The sequence below is a fragment of the Myotis davidii genome, unplaced genomic scaffold, assembly GCF_000327345.1.
Source record: "Myotis davidii unplaced genomic scaffold, ASM32734v1 scaffold916, whole genome shotgun sequence".
Lineage (NCBI taxonomy): Eukaryota > Metazoa > Chordata > Mammalia > Chiroptera > Vespertilionidae > Myotis > Myotis davidii.
This window is the reverse complement of record NW_006288013.1, coordinates 1,825,187-1,840,529: the sequence shown is the minus strand read 5'-3', so window position 1 is coordinate 1,840,529 and position 15,343 is coordinate 1,825,187. Positions and strand designations below refer to the sequence as shown.

The window sequence follows — 15,343 nt, the reverse complement described above, 5'->3', positions numbered from 1 at the left end:
AGAAAGTAATAATCCAAACTTGATAACTGATTTCACTGTATCCCAACTATGCAAATAAGCACTGTATTTCTGGCCCAGATTGAGGCCATGGGATATGGAGTGGTCGTCCACGGAGAAAAGCATCTGCTGTCTCCTGGGCTTGTTTTCCAAGAAAATCTATTTGGGGACACTTGGTAGTGATGGGCAGCTGTTTCCTTTGAATCTAGATCAGTGAGGAGCAGGGATATAATGACTCAGGAAAATGTTAGGTAAAAAGAATTTTTACAGTAACATTTGGAAGCTTCCATTATCCATTCATTTGCAGAGCACATACTAGAGTCCAGTATTATAGGTTTGAGGAGTTGAATGGTCTCTTCTTTGAACCCATCTGTAATTTAACTGAAGGTGACAGATATAGAAATAATGCTACTAATCTGTAATGTGATTTTCAGTAGATGATTTAACCTCTCCGGACTCTGGAACCACAGCATAAAATTAAATAAACCAGATAATGTATCCATCCATCCTCCTTCCTACCATCCCTCCCCTTATCCCTCCCTCTCTCCTTCCTTCCATTTCTTCATTGTTCAAGGCAATATCTATGCATATTTGTCCTGAGCATATTCGGTATATGAAGCCCTTTGCCCAGAGCTGGGCACCCAGAGAGGCAGAGCCAGGCTCTGAGGCACAAGTTGGCCTGACTCTGAGGCCTATACTGCCCTCCCACTGAGAGGTCAGTTTCTCTCAGTGCAGGTTTCCCACATTCCACATTAGACAGGCTCCTTAAGGCAAGTGAGACCTGCTGGAGCCACACTACTGAGGTCCCTGTGCAGGTCCCACTGATTCTCCGCACACAAGCAGCAGGCATGGCCAGTGACCAGAGGACACACAGGGGTGCATGGTCCCTGCTGGCACTGGCCAGGTTGACATGGTGAGGGCATCCCACAAGCAGAACAGTCACTGGAAACCAACCAGCCCTAAACAGATTCCATAACGGGTCCAGTAAAGAAAGGCTGAGTAAGTAGTATTCCCCTTGGCTGGAATAATATTTACATCTCCAGTTGACTGAAAGGACTCACACCATGGGAAGGTCCACAGCATACATACAAAACCACACAGCTGGGTGAGAGAGCCAAAAGCTTCTGACCCAGAGACAAAGGCAGTGTTTCTGGCCAAGATAAAGGAAGAGGGGTTTCCTCGCTCTAGTCCTGCCCCTGACTCTGCCGCTTGACCAGCTTGTGAATTTGGGAAGGTCACCGAACCTCTCAAGGGTAGGTTGAAGGATTTGGACTATGAAGTGCTTTCATCTCTTAAAAAGTTCCTTTGAAAGCTTTTACACACTTGCGTCATGCCCCTCTGTCTGGGCTCAGAGCACTTCCTCACTTCTCTTTCTGGTCTTGTCATTGTTCTTGTGAGAAAGGGCAGGGCTGGGGAAATCCTGGGCCCTGGAGTCTGCTAGGCCCTGGTGCAAAGCCAGCTCCATCATGGCCCAGCAGCGAGGCCTTCTTCTTGGAGTCCCAGTTACACTCTGGGGGTGATAATACCACTTACGGGGGTGGCTCCCCTGATTCCTTCTAAGGTCCTGGCTCTTCTCCCCTCACTCATTCTCCTTGAGCAAACTTTGGTGTGCTTGTGGTCAACTCTTGCATGTTTCTTGGTGGCTCTCAAATCAAGATCTGCAGCCTTACCTAACCAGTGCATGAGCTGTAGACTTGCTTATGAACTATAGACATGTCCTCTTATGTACCCTACGGAAGTGTGTCCCTTCCTTGCCCTTAGGGTGCTCAGGTGGAGGTCATCACCTCACTCCCAAACCTGCTCAGCTCTCAGGTCCCTGGTGAGGGTACCGCCATCGACTTAGGCATCTGAGTAAGAGACTCCTGGCTCTAGCATCCCTCAGACCCAACCCATGACTAAGCCCTCCTGATTTCCCCTTTTAATCAAAACTTGAGGCTGTCCTTCACCATTCCCACCCTTCATCGCCACCGCATTATCCCCTCAGGGCAGGAACTCTTGGCACAGAAATCATGAACGTAGAAGGTACACAGTCTGTGAGTGCTCAGTTGAACTGAGCAGACTTTAGAGAAACCTCTGCATCTATGAGGCATTATTGCATTGGAAGACATTCAAAAGAAATTACTATAAATCCCTCCTTTTTGGATACCTTTTCCTAGTTCACAGACCCTGCTCTGTGGGTGAAGAATAGAGAGCAATCTTTTGCTGGCTCTTGTGCCCTTTCATGCTCCTGGGTCTTTGCATGTTCCCTCTCCCTGGTCACCCCCCCCCCCCCAGCTAGATCCCATCTTTAAGTTCTTAAGTAATGGCCTTCCCCCTACCCAGGAGCACCTCCTTTATGATCTCAGAGTTGCCTGGTGGCATATTTCTGGCTTCTCACACTGGAACCGTCTCTTTTTTATGCCCCTAGTAAGTGCACTTGGAGTGGCCAATGAACAGGGCTGTATTTTATTCATCTCTCTGATTCTAGCACAGGGCCTGCAGAGAGGAGATCCCTGGAAGAAACTGCCCAATGGCTGACACAACTAAAACCTGTGAAAGAATGCACTGGCACATGGCCTGGGACCCTAGCAGGTGGACCCACCACAGCCTGACAAGCCTCTGGACAGCAGTTCTGAAGGTGAGCAGTGTTAGAGCCTTTCAGCTCGTCTGGGACTGCAGACTCAGGGATGGCTGCCTGCAGAGTGGGTATTGATCCTAGATTCCCCTTGGACCACTGATTTCTCATTCTCCCCACCCATCACCCAGCAGGAACAACAAAACTTTGCTCATCAAAAATGCCAAATGCTTTGGAGAGTGTACCTTCAAAATGCAGCCATCTGAGGCCACTACTCCGCCACCCTCCCCTGACATTCCATTGATAGCCTTTGATGCCCACCCCTCCTGGCCTCCTCCCACCCCCACCCCCACAAATGTTTCCCTGGAGGTGATCAGCTCTCCCTCAGAGAGCCATGGCTGGAACCAGGGCCCAATGGACTCACCCTCCATCGAAGGGGTTCTCCCCGGGGATGATGTGTGTGCTGTCCCTGCCCACGAGGAACTTGATGCGGTCATAGAAGGAGTGCAGGTTCTGCTGGGACACAGGGGGTGGAAGCTGGGGGCTCCATGCAGGGTGGATGATGTCCAGTGGGTCAGGGGAGCCCAGGCAGAGTGGGTTGACATGACAGAAGGGCTGGAGGCAGCAGTCGGGGTCCATGCAGTCGACCAGACCATCTGTAGGGGTGACAGAGCATGAGGTTTATGCCACTATGTTCCATCAGCCATGTTTGTCCACAATACCATCATTCACTTCTCTATTTCCCACTCACTAAAAAACTTTATTAAATGCCTGGTATAAATCAACACCTTTGCTGGGCACCAAGGAGATCCAGGTACTTCAGATCTGGTCCCAACCCACTAGTCTCACAGGAGAGACAGCCAAGTAAGTGGACAGTGGACATATGCTAATCCCCCCCCCCCCGCCTCAAAAAAGATAAGAGGTAAGAGAACACATTGAACAGTGAAGTTACTAAATTCAAAAGTTGGGCTCCGAAGGTGGGGACAGGGGATTAAAAAAAGGTGTGACTGCAGAGGTTGGCAGAAGCACACTGTGGGGCCTGGGGGTGGGGGGACAGGTTACAGAATTTGCATTTTATCCCAGGGACAATGGGAGCTACTGAAAGGTCTTAACACATTTCGTACCGCTCGGGAGTTTTCTCGTGTTTCACGCGCCACCTGTTAAGGACTGCTCACGAGTGTTCTCGTTTTTCATGTCCATGGAAAAAGGAGCGAATCTAGATACTTATGTATATTTTGTTTGGTCCCTCTTCATAGAGGAAAATGTTTTACACAGTACCATACGTTAAAAAAGTACTAGGAACTTTAATTGTTTGTTTTTGTAAATAAAAATGTTATAATTATTGAAAAACAACACCTAAAGTGCATTATGATGATTTAAATAACGTGCAGTTTGCCCAAAAAACGTGCGGTCCCTGGCGTATGTCTTAGAGATTTCTATGCGGTACGCAATGTGTTAAGCAGGGGGTAGGAGCTGGGGAATATAGGAGGGGGTGGTAGCTGAGGTGGCACAGGGAAAAACAACCGCTGAGACTAGAGTACTAGCAGTAGGGACTGAGAGAAGTGGGTGGCTTTGAGAGACATTTCAGAGGTAAAAACATTAAGTCCTGGTGACTGACTGGCTTTTGAGGGAGGGGAAGAGGCAGTGCCTCAAAGGCATTGTAACTCTCAGCCACTCTCCTGGCTTGGAGGTAGGCATGTGCACACCTGGCTCCACCTTCTGTGGGAGGGGCTTTCTGAGTTTACTGAAAGTTTTCTAGTCTCTGGCCCAGTGGCCATTAGCAGGGAATTCTCTTTACCACATGGATGGATTTCAAATTATATTACAACTTCCAGCTTCCCAAAGTTCAAAGAAAGAAATTCCACCAGGCCACAGGTTTTTGCTCACATTATCCCAAAGGATTTTTACAGGCACGCCACAGGCTAACTTACCATGGACAACAAATCCAGAGATTAGAGGATGCTGCCCAAAGTGAGGGGCAAAGAAACCCAGGGTTATAGCCTGTGTGTTGTTGGCAGAGAACAGTTTAAGGACCCCTGTTCCTGGCGGGGAGGACATGGGTCACACTCTGCCTCTCCTGCTTATTAGCTGTGGCTTTGGGCAAACTTCCCCATGCCATGGGGCCTGGCCCTGCTCTGGTTATCTCTGCTGCGTCCTCAACACTTAGTGCAGGTGTTTAAAACATGACTGTTTAATAAAGAAATGAATGATAAATGAATAAATTAACCAGTGAATTAGGAAATGAAACTAAATGACAATCTATGAAAGCCAGAACACCATTATCTTCATTCTAGTTAATATACAGTGTTACATGGTGGGGGATGAATGAGGCTCCGAGACGGAAGTTCAAGTTCCAGATTGAGTTTCTGTACTTACTCTGAGCCCCAGTCTCGTCATGGACATGCTTCCCTCACTTCTGTCTCTGTGAGTTTGCTATATAGAGGCTGCCCACCAGAGTACCCTCTGGGTTCAGTTTCTCACATCTCTTATGAGGGGATTATAGGAGTGGGTGTAAGAATTTGTTACGCCCCCAGATCCAGCAGAGTACCTGGCACCCAGTAAGTACTGAATAAGGGGTAGTTCGCCTTCCTGACCCTGAACCTGGAACAGCCTCACTAAAATGAAGGGCCATATGCCTTCTGTCTGCTACCTGTCAGATTCATCCTGAGATGTAGACAGGCCTCCTGTCACCCAGCACTGACCTGCATCCTAACCTGCGGCTCCTGTCCCAGGTCCCAGATACACCGACTAACTCCCTAGCAAAGCACCTGTTTCTCCTGCAGTCAGCGGCACGGCCACACTCCCTTGCGCTGCCCTGTCAGACATCGCTTAAACACGTAATCGCAGCCCGTGCTGAGGGTGATTTGCATTCTGCTATTGACGCTAGCATGACAGATTCAGCTGCCGCATCCATAACTCGGCAGAAATGCTCCATTATTCAATCCCTGCGAGTGGGGACGCTGACCATTAAATCGGCTAGCACAGTTGAAGGGCCGTGAAAAGTCATGGCTAATTTGAAATTTTATTAGCTCTCGCCTGCTCTTGTTTACCACCGAAGCAGTCCCTGGAAACCAGTCTTCTACCTCCTTACAAACACACTGCTCCGTGGCGCCTGGAAGAAGCTTAGCCAGGAATTATTATTATTGTCATTAATACTTTCAATATCAGCCTGATGATGGTGATGATGAAGATAACCACAGCTGCTACTTACTGAACTACAGGCGCTGTGCTAAATGCTTTACAAAAGGAATGCTTTCAAGAGAAGTGTCCCGGAGTCTCCCCAGCTCCAGGAAGTAGCCACTGTCGCCCTCATCACCCTCATTGTGGAGGGAAGGAACCAGGGCTCACGGTGAAGTCACTGGGTTGAGGTTCCATAGTCAGTCAGTGAAGAAGCTGACTCAGAAATCTGAACTCAGATCTTTGTGGGGTAGGAGAGGTTTCTGAGTCTTGAAGAGATTTTTAGGAACTATTTCTTAAGTGGAAAGCATGGGTTTCTGAGTCTTGCTGAAATACCACTGCTCTGTGCACTTCCAGCCACTGGGCGACCTCTATCATAGCCCTGGCCTCCCTGACACTGTGACTGACTTTCTCTGTCTCCCTCCCAGACCATGAGCTCCTGGAGACGGGGCTGTTGGACTCATTTCAGACTCCCAGTGTCTACTGCTCTGGCTTTCACCTGCCTCCTTGCTTCTGGCATATGGGCCCCCCCACATCCCTTTTTTTCCTTTTTTCCAAAAAAAATTTCAGCAGTGAGTTTTAAAAACAAATGGTTGTTTCTTGTGGTCAGAGGGCCTTTGTGATGGTCTAGTTGGCCACCCTGCCAGAAATGAAAGCCCCAGGAAGGATCTGGAGCTTCCGTTTGCCCCTCTGGAAAATGATCAATCAGACCCAGTTGGTGGAGATGCTGGATTAGGTGAGATCAGCATGATGGCCAGCACATAAGTGCTTGATAATAACATTACTATTAGCCCCTGGCCAGGTGCTTCTCGTGAACAGGCATCCTGACACCAGGCCTGCCCTTTGGCCCTGAGGTGGCCTCTTCTCTATGCATACATTCCAGGCAGCCCTTCTGGATGCGGTCTGGCCTTGGAGAACTGAATTAGATAAACATGGCCGAAGCAACACACCTGTAAATTAGGACAGTAGAGAACCCAGGGGACTTGAAAATTGGGGTTCTCCGAAATGGAGACAGCACACAAATGGTGCTCTTATGAGAGATCCTGGAACAGGGGACTTGTTCAATCGCAGCTTAGTGATTAATGCCAGGGCAAGAGTTCTGTCTGCCTATACCTTCCTATACTGACACTCCTTGATCCTTCATTCAGCAAGTATGTATTTTTTTATATATATTTTATTGATTTTTTTACAGAGAGGAAGGGATAAGGATAGAGAGTTAAAAACATTGATGAGAGAGAAACATCGATCAGCTGCTTCCTGCACACCTCTACTAGGGATGTGCGCGCAACCCAGGTACATGCCCTTGATCAGAATCGAACCTGGGACCCTTGAGTCTGCAGGCTGATGCTCTATCCACTAAGCCAAACCGGTCAGGGCCATTCAGCAAATATTCACTAGGTAGTAAATGTGGGCTAAACCTCTGCTAATCGAGACAATCCTACTTAAATGAGATATGTACATATTTTAAAATGAGGAAGGCCCATAAAATTCTTACCAAAAGCTCAGTTTACAAGACTCGCTTTTAGGCAAACCTCTTTTGATATTTTCAAATGTAGCATATGGCAGCCTGAACCAGGGCATATGGTTGCTCTACAGCCATAGAGGATCTTCCACAGTTTCATTTTCTTAGGCACAGACGACAATTTTAGAAGAGTCATGTTGAGAGGAAAAAGTATGCTTTGGGGATAGAAAAATAAGTTTTGGGGTAAACTAGAAATACATGGTTTTTGAGATTCTCCAGCTTGGGCCCACCTGGGAACATTTCTTAATTGTAAATGACACACAAGTTGGTTGACTTATAAAACGTCCATGTTTCATGTTCTTGCTATTCCCACGTGAGACCCTCATTATCACAGCAGAAAAATATAAAACAAAAACTAACCACCAACAGGAAAAGAGAGAGGACATTCCTCTATTTCCTTCAAGTTTTCAATAAAATCCTCCTAAACTCTAAACCCTGACTTTTGGAAAAGAACATTCTGCCCCCAGAAACCTGCTCTTTCCTCAGAGATCTGAAGGCCCCTCCCTGTCCTTGCTGGTGACTGTGAAAAGGAACAGAAGGAAGTGCCAGAGGCTGTTCAGGCCCCCGAAGCTGGGAGGGGGGCAGTGCCACATCCAGCCATGGGCTCTGGTGGGAGTGGGGAAGAAGTGGCTAGAAAAAGGCAGGATATTAAAAGGAAAGGTGTGAGGAGAGAAGGAGAGAGAAAGAGAGAAATACAGGTCTCTGGGCACTAAATGAACATTTCAAAGTAGTTCATGTACTTGTGACTCTTGAACTTGGAGACCCCTCCCATTTGCTGAAATGCTGCGTGGTGCCTTGGTCTTTGCCAATATTTCCATATGTGCTATCAACTTGAGGATGAAGGCCATGCCATTTCCTCTTGCATCTCTCCTCAGTGTCTACCCTGCTGGTGGTGTCAAATGACCTTGAGAACTAGGGGCAGGAATATGTGGGAGAGAGAAAACCCAGGCTAGAAGCTTGATGACCCAGTCCTTCCGTGGGCCTGCCCCTCTTTAGCTCTGAGACCTTGGGCATGGCCCTTCATATGTCTGAGATGTAATGTATTAATGGGATAATAAGCTCTGCCCACCTCTCCGGGTTGCTGCAAGGAACCTCGGTGGTAAAGAGCAGTGAGTAATTTGATATGAGAAATGTTGGTGTCCTTCACATGCCTGTGGCTGCTCCTGGAGCCCCTCTGCAGACAGGCGCAGGGGCCCAGGGCTCTGTGAAGTCCTCTGCCACCACTTGCAGTGCTGACTGGATGTGGCTTTCTATTCATTTTGGGATCTTAATCACTGCCAGTGGAATCTTGGGTGGTTCACCTCCCTCTCTGATGTCGTGTCCTCATCTGTAACATGGAGGTCAACAGGACAGCCTCCGGGGCTAGCCTGCCTGACAGCCACCTTCTGGCCTTTATGTGCCACAGGCCCATCTCCTCTGGGGGCTGTGGCTGTGACTTTCACAGACAGTGAGAGGTGTGCATGGGAATTCTACGGAAGGTGGTCAGCTAACCTTCTCACCTTTACAAATGAGGACACTGGAGACAGGTTAAGTGATTCGCTCATCGCTACACTGCTAGGAAAGTGGCAGAGTTGGGAATTTGGTCCCTTATCTTTCTCCAAATCCAGCTGTTAGGTGCTCGTTCACAGTCTATGTCTACTTCTCTGTCCTCACCCCGCTCCATGGAGGATAGGAACTGACCTGCTTATTTCTGTATCCCAAATGCATAGCATAGTGCCTTGCACACAGAGCTTTGTACTTGTTGAGTGAGTGAAAAAAATACATGATTATGTGAGGATCCCAAATCGGTCAGTCTGGCAGGGCCCATGGAGGGCCATGCGATGTAATGAAGCCATCCACCCTGGAAGAACTTGTCCCTCTCCAGGCCTATCATGTGGCTGGCAGGCTCTGTGTTAGCACTGGACAGACAAGACTAAGACAGTCCTGCCTCCAAAGGATTCAGTTTGGTGGGTCAGATGGAGACAACAGAGTACCAGGAAAGAAGGGGTAAGGGGTGGGCTCTGAAAGTCCAAAGGTGGGAGCCCAACTCAGGCGGGGGCTGGACTATATCAGGGATGAGAGAATGCTTCAACAGAGACTATCTAGAAGGATGGACAAGAATGAGCCAAAAGGAGAATAGAGCCGGGCACAGGTCGGGAAAATTTGTGGGCTGTACATTCTTTGCACTATAGTTGTCTGCATGGTTCCCTAAATCAATAGTCCTGTGGACAGTGTATAACAAGTCCATCGTTCTCTCTGCAGGTTGAGCTTCTCCCCAGCTCAGCAGCACATCAGCCAACCCCGCCCGCTCCTGTCTGCAGTCTGGCCTTAGAGTTGGTTTATTGCAGGCTGCGAGCAGCACCAGGAGGCCCTGGGGGTTCTGGGTGGAATGAGCCTCTTCTGTACACATCTGGGAGAGGTTTTTGTCATTTGCTATAATAAATTCTGTGCCTTCTTTGAGAAAGCTTGCAAAATCTTTATCTGTCCCTTAGAACACAGGATTTTTAAAGGTCAATTTCTCTCGTCTCTTATCACAAGAAACGTGGTTTAGAGATAGTCTGAAGGGTGAACAAATTCTATGGTTTTATGTGAACTCTCCAGCAACGGGAGATGGGCAGCAGGGAGGACAGAGAGCTTTGTTCTGTCTCCCTGAAATTTTTCCTCCCAGGATGCATCTATCAATGATCTGTATTGCAATCTGATTATTTTTCATGGGACCAACACCGCCTAAAGAGAATGCCACACCTTGAAGCTTATGAAAGATTCTTTATCATAAAGGGGTCTGGCTAAATTCCAGTGGATCTTTTATTCTGGCTTCTTTTTAAAGGCCAGCTCCGTTCGCATCCTAGCTCTCTCACTGCATGACTACGGGCAAAGCACTTCAGCTCGCCGAGCCTCAGTTTCCCTACCTGTAAACGTCTGCCTTGGCAGAGGGGGGTGAGGACTGGTGATCATATGCACGGTGTCCAGCAGAGTGCTTGGCACCGAGGGGTATCCTCTACAGGATGGCTATTATTTTCCTTTTTGTACATTTGTTTTTCTCCCTTTAGTAATGAGTATATAACAGTTTGAAATATAAATTTTAATTCAGAGATAAAGGAGGTTAAAATACATTATATGGAGAAAAACAGTGTGAGCATAAGTGGAAAAAGTAGATTATGAAATTTTAAAGAGAGCATAATTTCAATGTTTAAGAATGACTATTTACATATTAATATTTATTTAGTAATAAACATCATGCTCTTGTGATTATGGGTGGCAAGGAACAGGAGAAAGAGAAGCGACATTTGCAGGTGATGAAGTTGAGTAACTCACTCAAGGTCATGCAACCAGTGAGGGAGCCAGGAATCCAACCTGGGTACAGATCCTCCACTTTTAATCACCTTTATCTTACCTCTCAGGCCCTTTAAATACATCACCTTAATCCTCAGAGCAACCCTGCAAGGCAGGCATTAGTACCCTTATTTTATAGACAGCATGTTTGGGCACAGTTTCACCGTCTCTGTAATGGGCATGAGAGGAGCATCCCTATCGGAAGGTCTGTGTGTAACAGATGAGAAGATTAAAGGTCTTGATAAAGGGGTGCAATAGGAATGGGCACACCTTCTTCATCAAGTGGGGCACACAGAGGGGTTCACTGTGGTGAGCCAGGACCTCGGTGCCTGCCTGCCCTGCTGCTCCCTCTCCCCACCTGTGCCCGGGGTAAATTCTGGGGGCATTCAAGACTGACTGGGTGGCCCTGACAGAGAATCAGGAAGCTGAGAGCCACTGAGTCCCATTTAGGATCTGTTTCTTGTTTTTAAAACTAGACGACAATCATAAACAAAAACAAACCAATACAGCTAAACCCAACTCAGTCACATTGTGTAACTTTTTTTTTTCTCTTAGAGTTTAAAAACACAGCAACTGCATTCTTAATGAAGCCTGAAATTCAAGTTTAATTTGGAAAGAACTGCTTTAAGCCTAGCAAATTGGGAAAGAAGAGAAACTGGGAACTCTCACATAGCTCAAAGGACCACAGTTGGGTTTCTGAAGTCTGAGCACATGAAAAAGCTCTAATGTGGCCAGGCCTCAGACTGCGGCAGTGTCTGCCCCCTGAAGGCTGTGTGAGACCTGGGCAAAATGCGCTGTTCCCTAAGCCCTGGGAATAGGAAGGGGATAATAATACCGCATGCCTCCTGGTGATGTTGTTGGATGCACAATTGTTTTGCAAACTGCGAAATGACATACAAGTCATCATTCTCATTCTGTTTGGCTTTGTGATACTGTCATAGCCTATTTCAATTCAAGTAAATACTACATTTTTAGGAGGAGGAGGGTAAATCAATCATTAGGAGGTGGGAATGCTCTAGGTTCACAGGCCCACATGGAATGGCTTGGGTCTCAGTCTGGCCGTGTTAATGACTTTCTGTGTGACTTGGACATGTATGATGTCACATTCCCTCTCTGGGCTCCCTCTTCCCTGTCTGTAACATGCCGGGGAGTAGGAGGAGGGAGCTGGAGTCGGTGTTCTCTGTCTCTTCCAGTCCTGTCTGTCACTCAACATTAAACTCTTTGGATTCCTTCTGCAGGGCCCCGAGTCAGATCAGCCAAGAATAATCATTCAGTGAGTCCCTAATACTTCTTCCCTCCACCCTGAGTTATTTATTTGGGATGTGTGGCCCACATCATGGCTGAAATGAAGGCACTTGTTTCATTCTGCCTCCATTAGATGTAGTGGTTTGGATAACATTTCTTCCAAATGACTGTGAGCTTCCTGAGGGAGAAAGACTAGGCCATGTTCATTGGTTTTATAGCTCGTCAGAAAGGAGCACTGTGACTTGCAGACAGCAGGAGCCCAGCAAATGTGTGCTTGTCTGCACTGCAAACAGTCCACAGCTAAACACAGCTCACTCTTGTGCTGCCTTGCACAGCCTGCCCTGTTTCTCCCTCCACTAAAACCGTCCCCATCTGGCCAAGACCCAGAGTGACAGAGAGGCCAGTGAGGATGGCCCCGTCTCCACCTGCATGGTTGTTTCATCTGTGCCATCATGCAAAGCAGAGAGCCCTTGGCTCCCCCAAAGGGTGGAGAGCCCACAAGGCCGAGAGGGCTCTGAGGTGACAGGTTTCCTCATTTCACAGTTGAGAACCCAAGGCCAAGCTCCCTCAATAATCTGGTCTCCCCAGCTGGTTGTTCTCTCAATTGTGATGACACATGGGTTGTCCTCCCAGCCAGACTGGAAGGCTCAGAGGAGCGGGAGCACAGCAAGTTCCCAGTGGGGCATCCAGGCATTTGATGGTAGCAGCTAAATGAGTGGGTGCCTCCTCATCTCAGCAATGACCCCCCTGCATTGCTACTGGGTGCCACCCTCTCTCCCTCCAGGCTATGAATTTCACAAGGGCAGGGACTATCTCTGAAGCCCCAGGAGCCAGGACAGGACCAGCTATGGAGTAGACATTCAGTTAACATTTGTTGAATGAGTGATCTCAGGTAACCATGCTGTTATATGGCTTTTCTACAAAGTAAAGGCCCATCACATGCTTCATAAATGTAAGAGGTATATTCTCCTTAATAAAAAATGTGGGGGTTTTCTGATTGTTCTTTTGTAGCTCCTGCCATTCATCTCTCAGAGCAGCTGGAGGAGGCCCTGTCCCCTGGGGTCTGGATCAACCCCGTTTCCCATGACAAGAAGCTCTTTCTCCAACCCAAGCTGTGGGGCTATGGGCTTCCCCATGTAGACAGTCCACAGCTAAACACGGCTCACTCTTGTGCGGTGTGAGTTCTAGTGCTGGGAAAGCTGGCTTTGAAGGATAGCAAACAGAGGGTATACTGGGATTGCGTTTCACGTGGGAGAATAAGAGAACCTTGTCTAATAACCCATTTTTGTATGTGTGCTGTTGGGGAGATGCACTCTCTCCCCACATTTCTCGAGGACATTCAGTTCGGCTGCTACCCAGATGTTCAATAGCTGTTTGAAGGCTTTGGCCAAGATCCTGGACTCTTGAGAAGAGAGTGGCTTCCTGGGGCTGCCCCTTTGCCCTTCTCTTCTATTACATAAAATGTCTGTTGGTCACTGGAATTGTGTCTACACAGGTGAAATGAAGGGACTGCTGGACAAATTATGCAGATAATTTAGGTTAACATCTCTTTCCTATGAAGAGCAAATATTATTGCACTTTATCTTGCCAGAAGACCACTGATATCACCAAGGGACACTTGGTGCCCTTCTGTTCCTTTGCCATCATGATCTCTCTTAATGGAAAGCCCTTTCCTTTCCAGAAACACTGACCTACCCAAGTGTCACCTTCCTGATGAATGCCTACCTATTCCCACAATGACCAATGTCTGACTCTACAACCTCCCTTATGACCGCCCATTAGCACTTCACTTTGGGTCCTTCTTCCTCATTTGAATTCCAGAAGTGCAGGGACAAGACTTCTTCATCTTTGTGCCTAGGTTCTGGCCCCACAATAGGAACTCTGGGTATTTATGGAGCACAGAACTAATGAACTCAAGTTTCTGTGGATTACAGGATATTTCAATCCTGTAAGGTGTCAGGAAGAGAACATGGACCCACTGTCTCTCCTGGCAACCAAGGCCCAGCTCAAAGAGCTAATGTTGACAATTACTCCATGGGCCCAGGCCTGGGTGGACAGGCCCAATCACTTCCTGGATGCGGGCTGCAGGTAGAAGGAATGAAAGCTGGCTCAGATAAAGACCAGCAGTCTGAAATAGCCCTTTCCAGCTTGCTACAGCCAACTCAAGGCAAATGAACCAGAGTAATCACAATAACACACAATTGGCCTTTTAATCCTTACGGTGCACTGAGATTATAGAATCACTCTAAGTAGAAAATTCCCAAAAGGGTGGCATACAAAGTTTCTGGCCTGTTGATTTCCTATTCTGCTGTATACTAGAAAAGCCCCTTAGCATAAATATGAGGGAGCTGCATAAACACATCTGGACCAGACCAACTAGGTCATCATTAGAAAAGAAGGGTTAACTGTTTCAGTTTTTTTCATCTTTCTATCTTTTTATTCTCCTTATAACTCCAAAGACAGGTAGAGTCATGAAGAATCAGTCCATATTCCTGGGAAAGTAGACCACATCATGGTTGTATTTATCCAAGTTTACACAACAGAGAAATGAAGGCTAATTCTAGCACCAATGTAAGGACTGGAATGGTCCTCATGATCCAATAGCTTCATTCTAGAAATGGGAAGCATGAGGCCCTGAGACATCAAGCAGCTTGCTTACAATTACACAGGCAGTCAAAGAATTGGGGTTAGAGCTTCACTCTTAGGTAATAAATGTTCCACAAGACCAGGCTTCTGTTCCTTAGGGTTTTGTTAGAAAAAATCCAACAGCAAAGACAGATTCTATTACAAACCCACAGGGGCAGAAGGTGGTCCCCAGTGTGCTTGGAGAGGAACAGAAGAGAAAAGGTAACTTAACCTTGGAGAAGCATCCTTTCTGCCACCTCCTGGGATACAGGATTGGATGGCCTCTTCTTGTGCACTTCCAGTGAGGGGGTTCTCATAGCTTTATTGGGCAACTCATTCACTATTGAATTAAAAAATTCTGTCCTCCATATGCCTTCTCTTGCGCACTTGCTGTCGGATGGCAATTACTTTCATTTACTTACTTTTAATTAATTCAAATGGAACAACTAGTGATATGCGCTCATCCTGACCGCATGTACAATTTTATGCCTGCCTTGCAGGCCTCTTTGACTAGCCAGATGGTGTACTGGTGGCCTGTTAACTCAGTAATAATGCCCACACTCCACCCTGAATCTCCCCCCACCCCAGAGCTCATGGGTGCCACAGCCTTACCTCCATCATTGTCTTTGCTGTCACCACAGGCGGTCTCCATGGATGTGTCGCAGCCAGCTCCTCTCCAGCCCAGCTGGCAGACACAGTGCCACCCATTCAGGTCCAAGGTGCATCTGCCATTGCCATTGCACAACCCAGGGCAACCCTCTGCAAAGCAAAGCACACAGAATTGAGGTCGGATTGTCTATGGGCCACTGCAGTCACACACATTCACACTCCGCCTGCCAACTTACAAAATGCTTTCACATCCCATCAGCACATTGGTGCCCTCAGCACCCAGGGAGGCCAGTAGCATTAGG

At 47.5% G+C, this 15,343-nt stretch overlaps 1 protein-coding gene across 6 annotated transcripts in view; it reads right to left on the bottom strand.

Moving 5' to 3' along the window:
- Positions 1 to 15,343, bottom strand: part of TENM4 (teneurin transmembrane protein 4) — a 498,342-nt gene that overhangs the window by 87,689 nt on the left and 395,310 nt on the right. For all 6 annotated transcript variants that reach the window (XM_006759877.2, XM_015561430.1, XM_015561431.1 and 3 more), the window contains 2 exons: positions 15,045 to 15,191; positions 2,976 to 3,207 (listed from right to left, as the gene is read on the bottom strand). In XM_006759877.2, the coding sequence (XP_006759940.1) occupies positions 2,976 to 3,207; positions 15,045 to 15,191 (379 nt within the window). The remainder of the gene's footprint in view (positions 1 to 2,975; positions 3,208 to 15,044; positions 15,192 to 15,343) is intronic.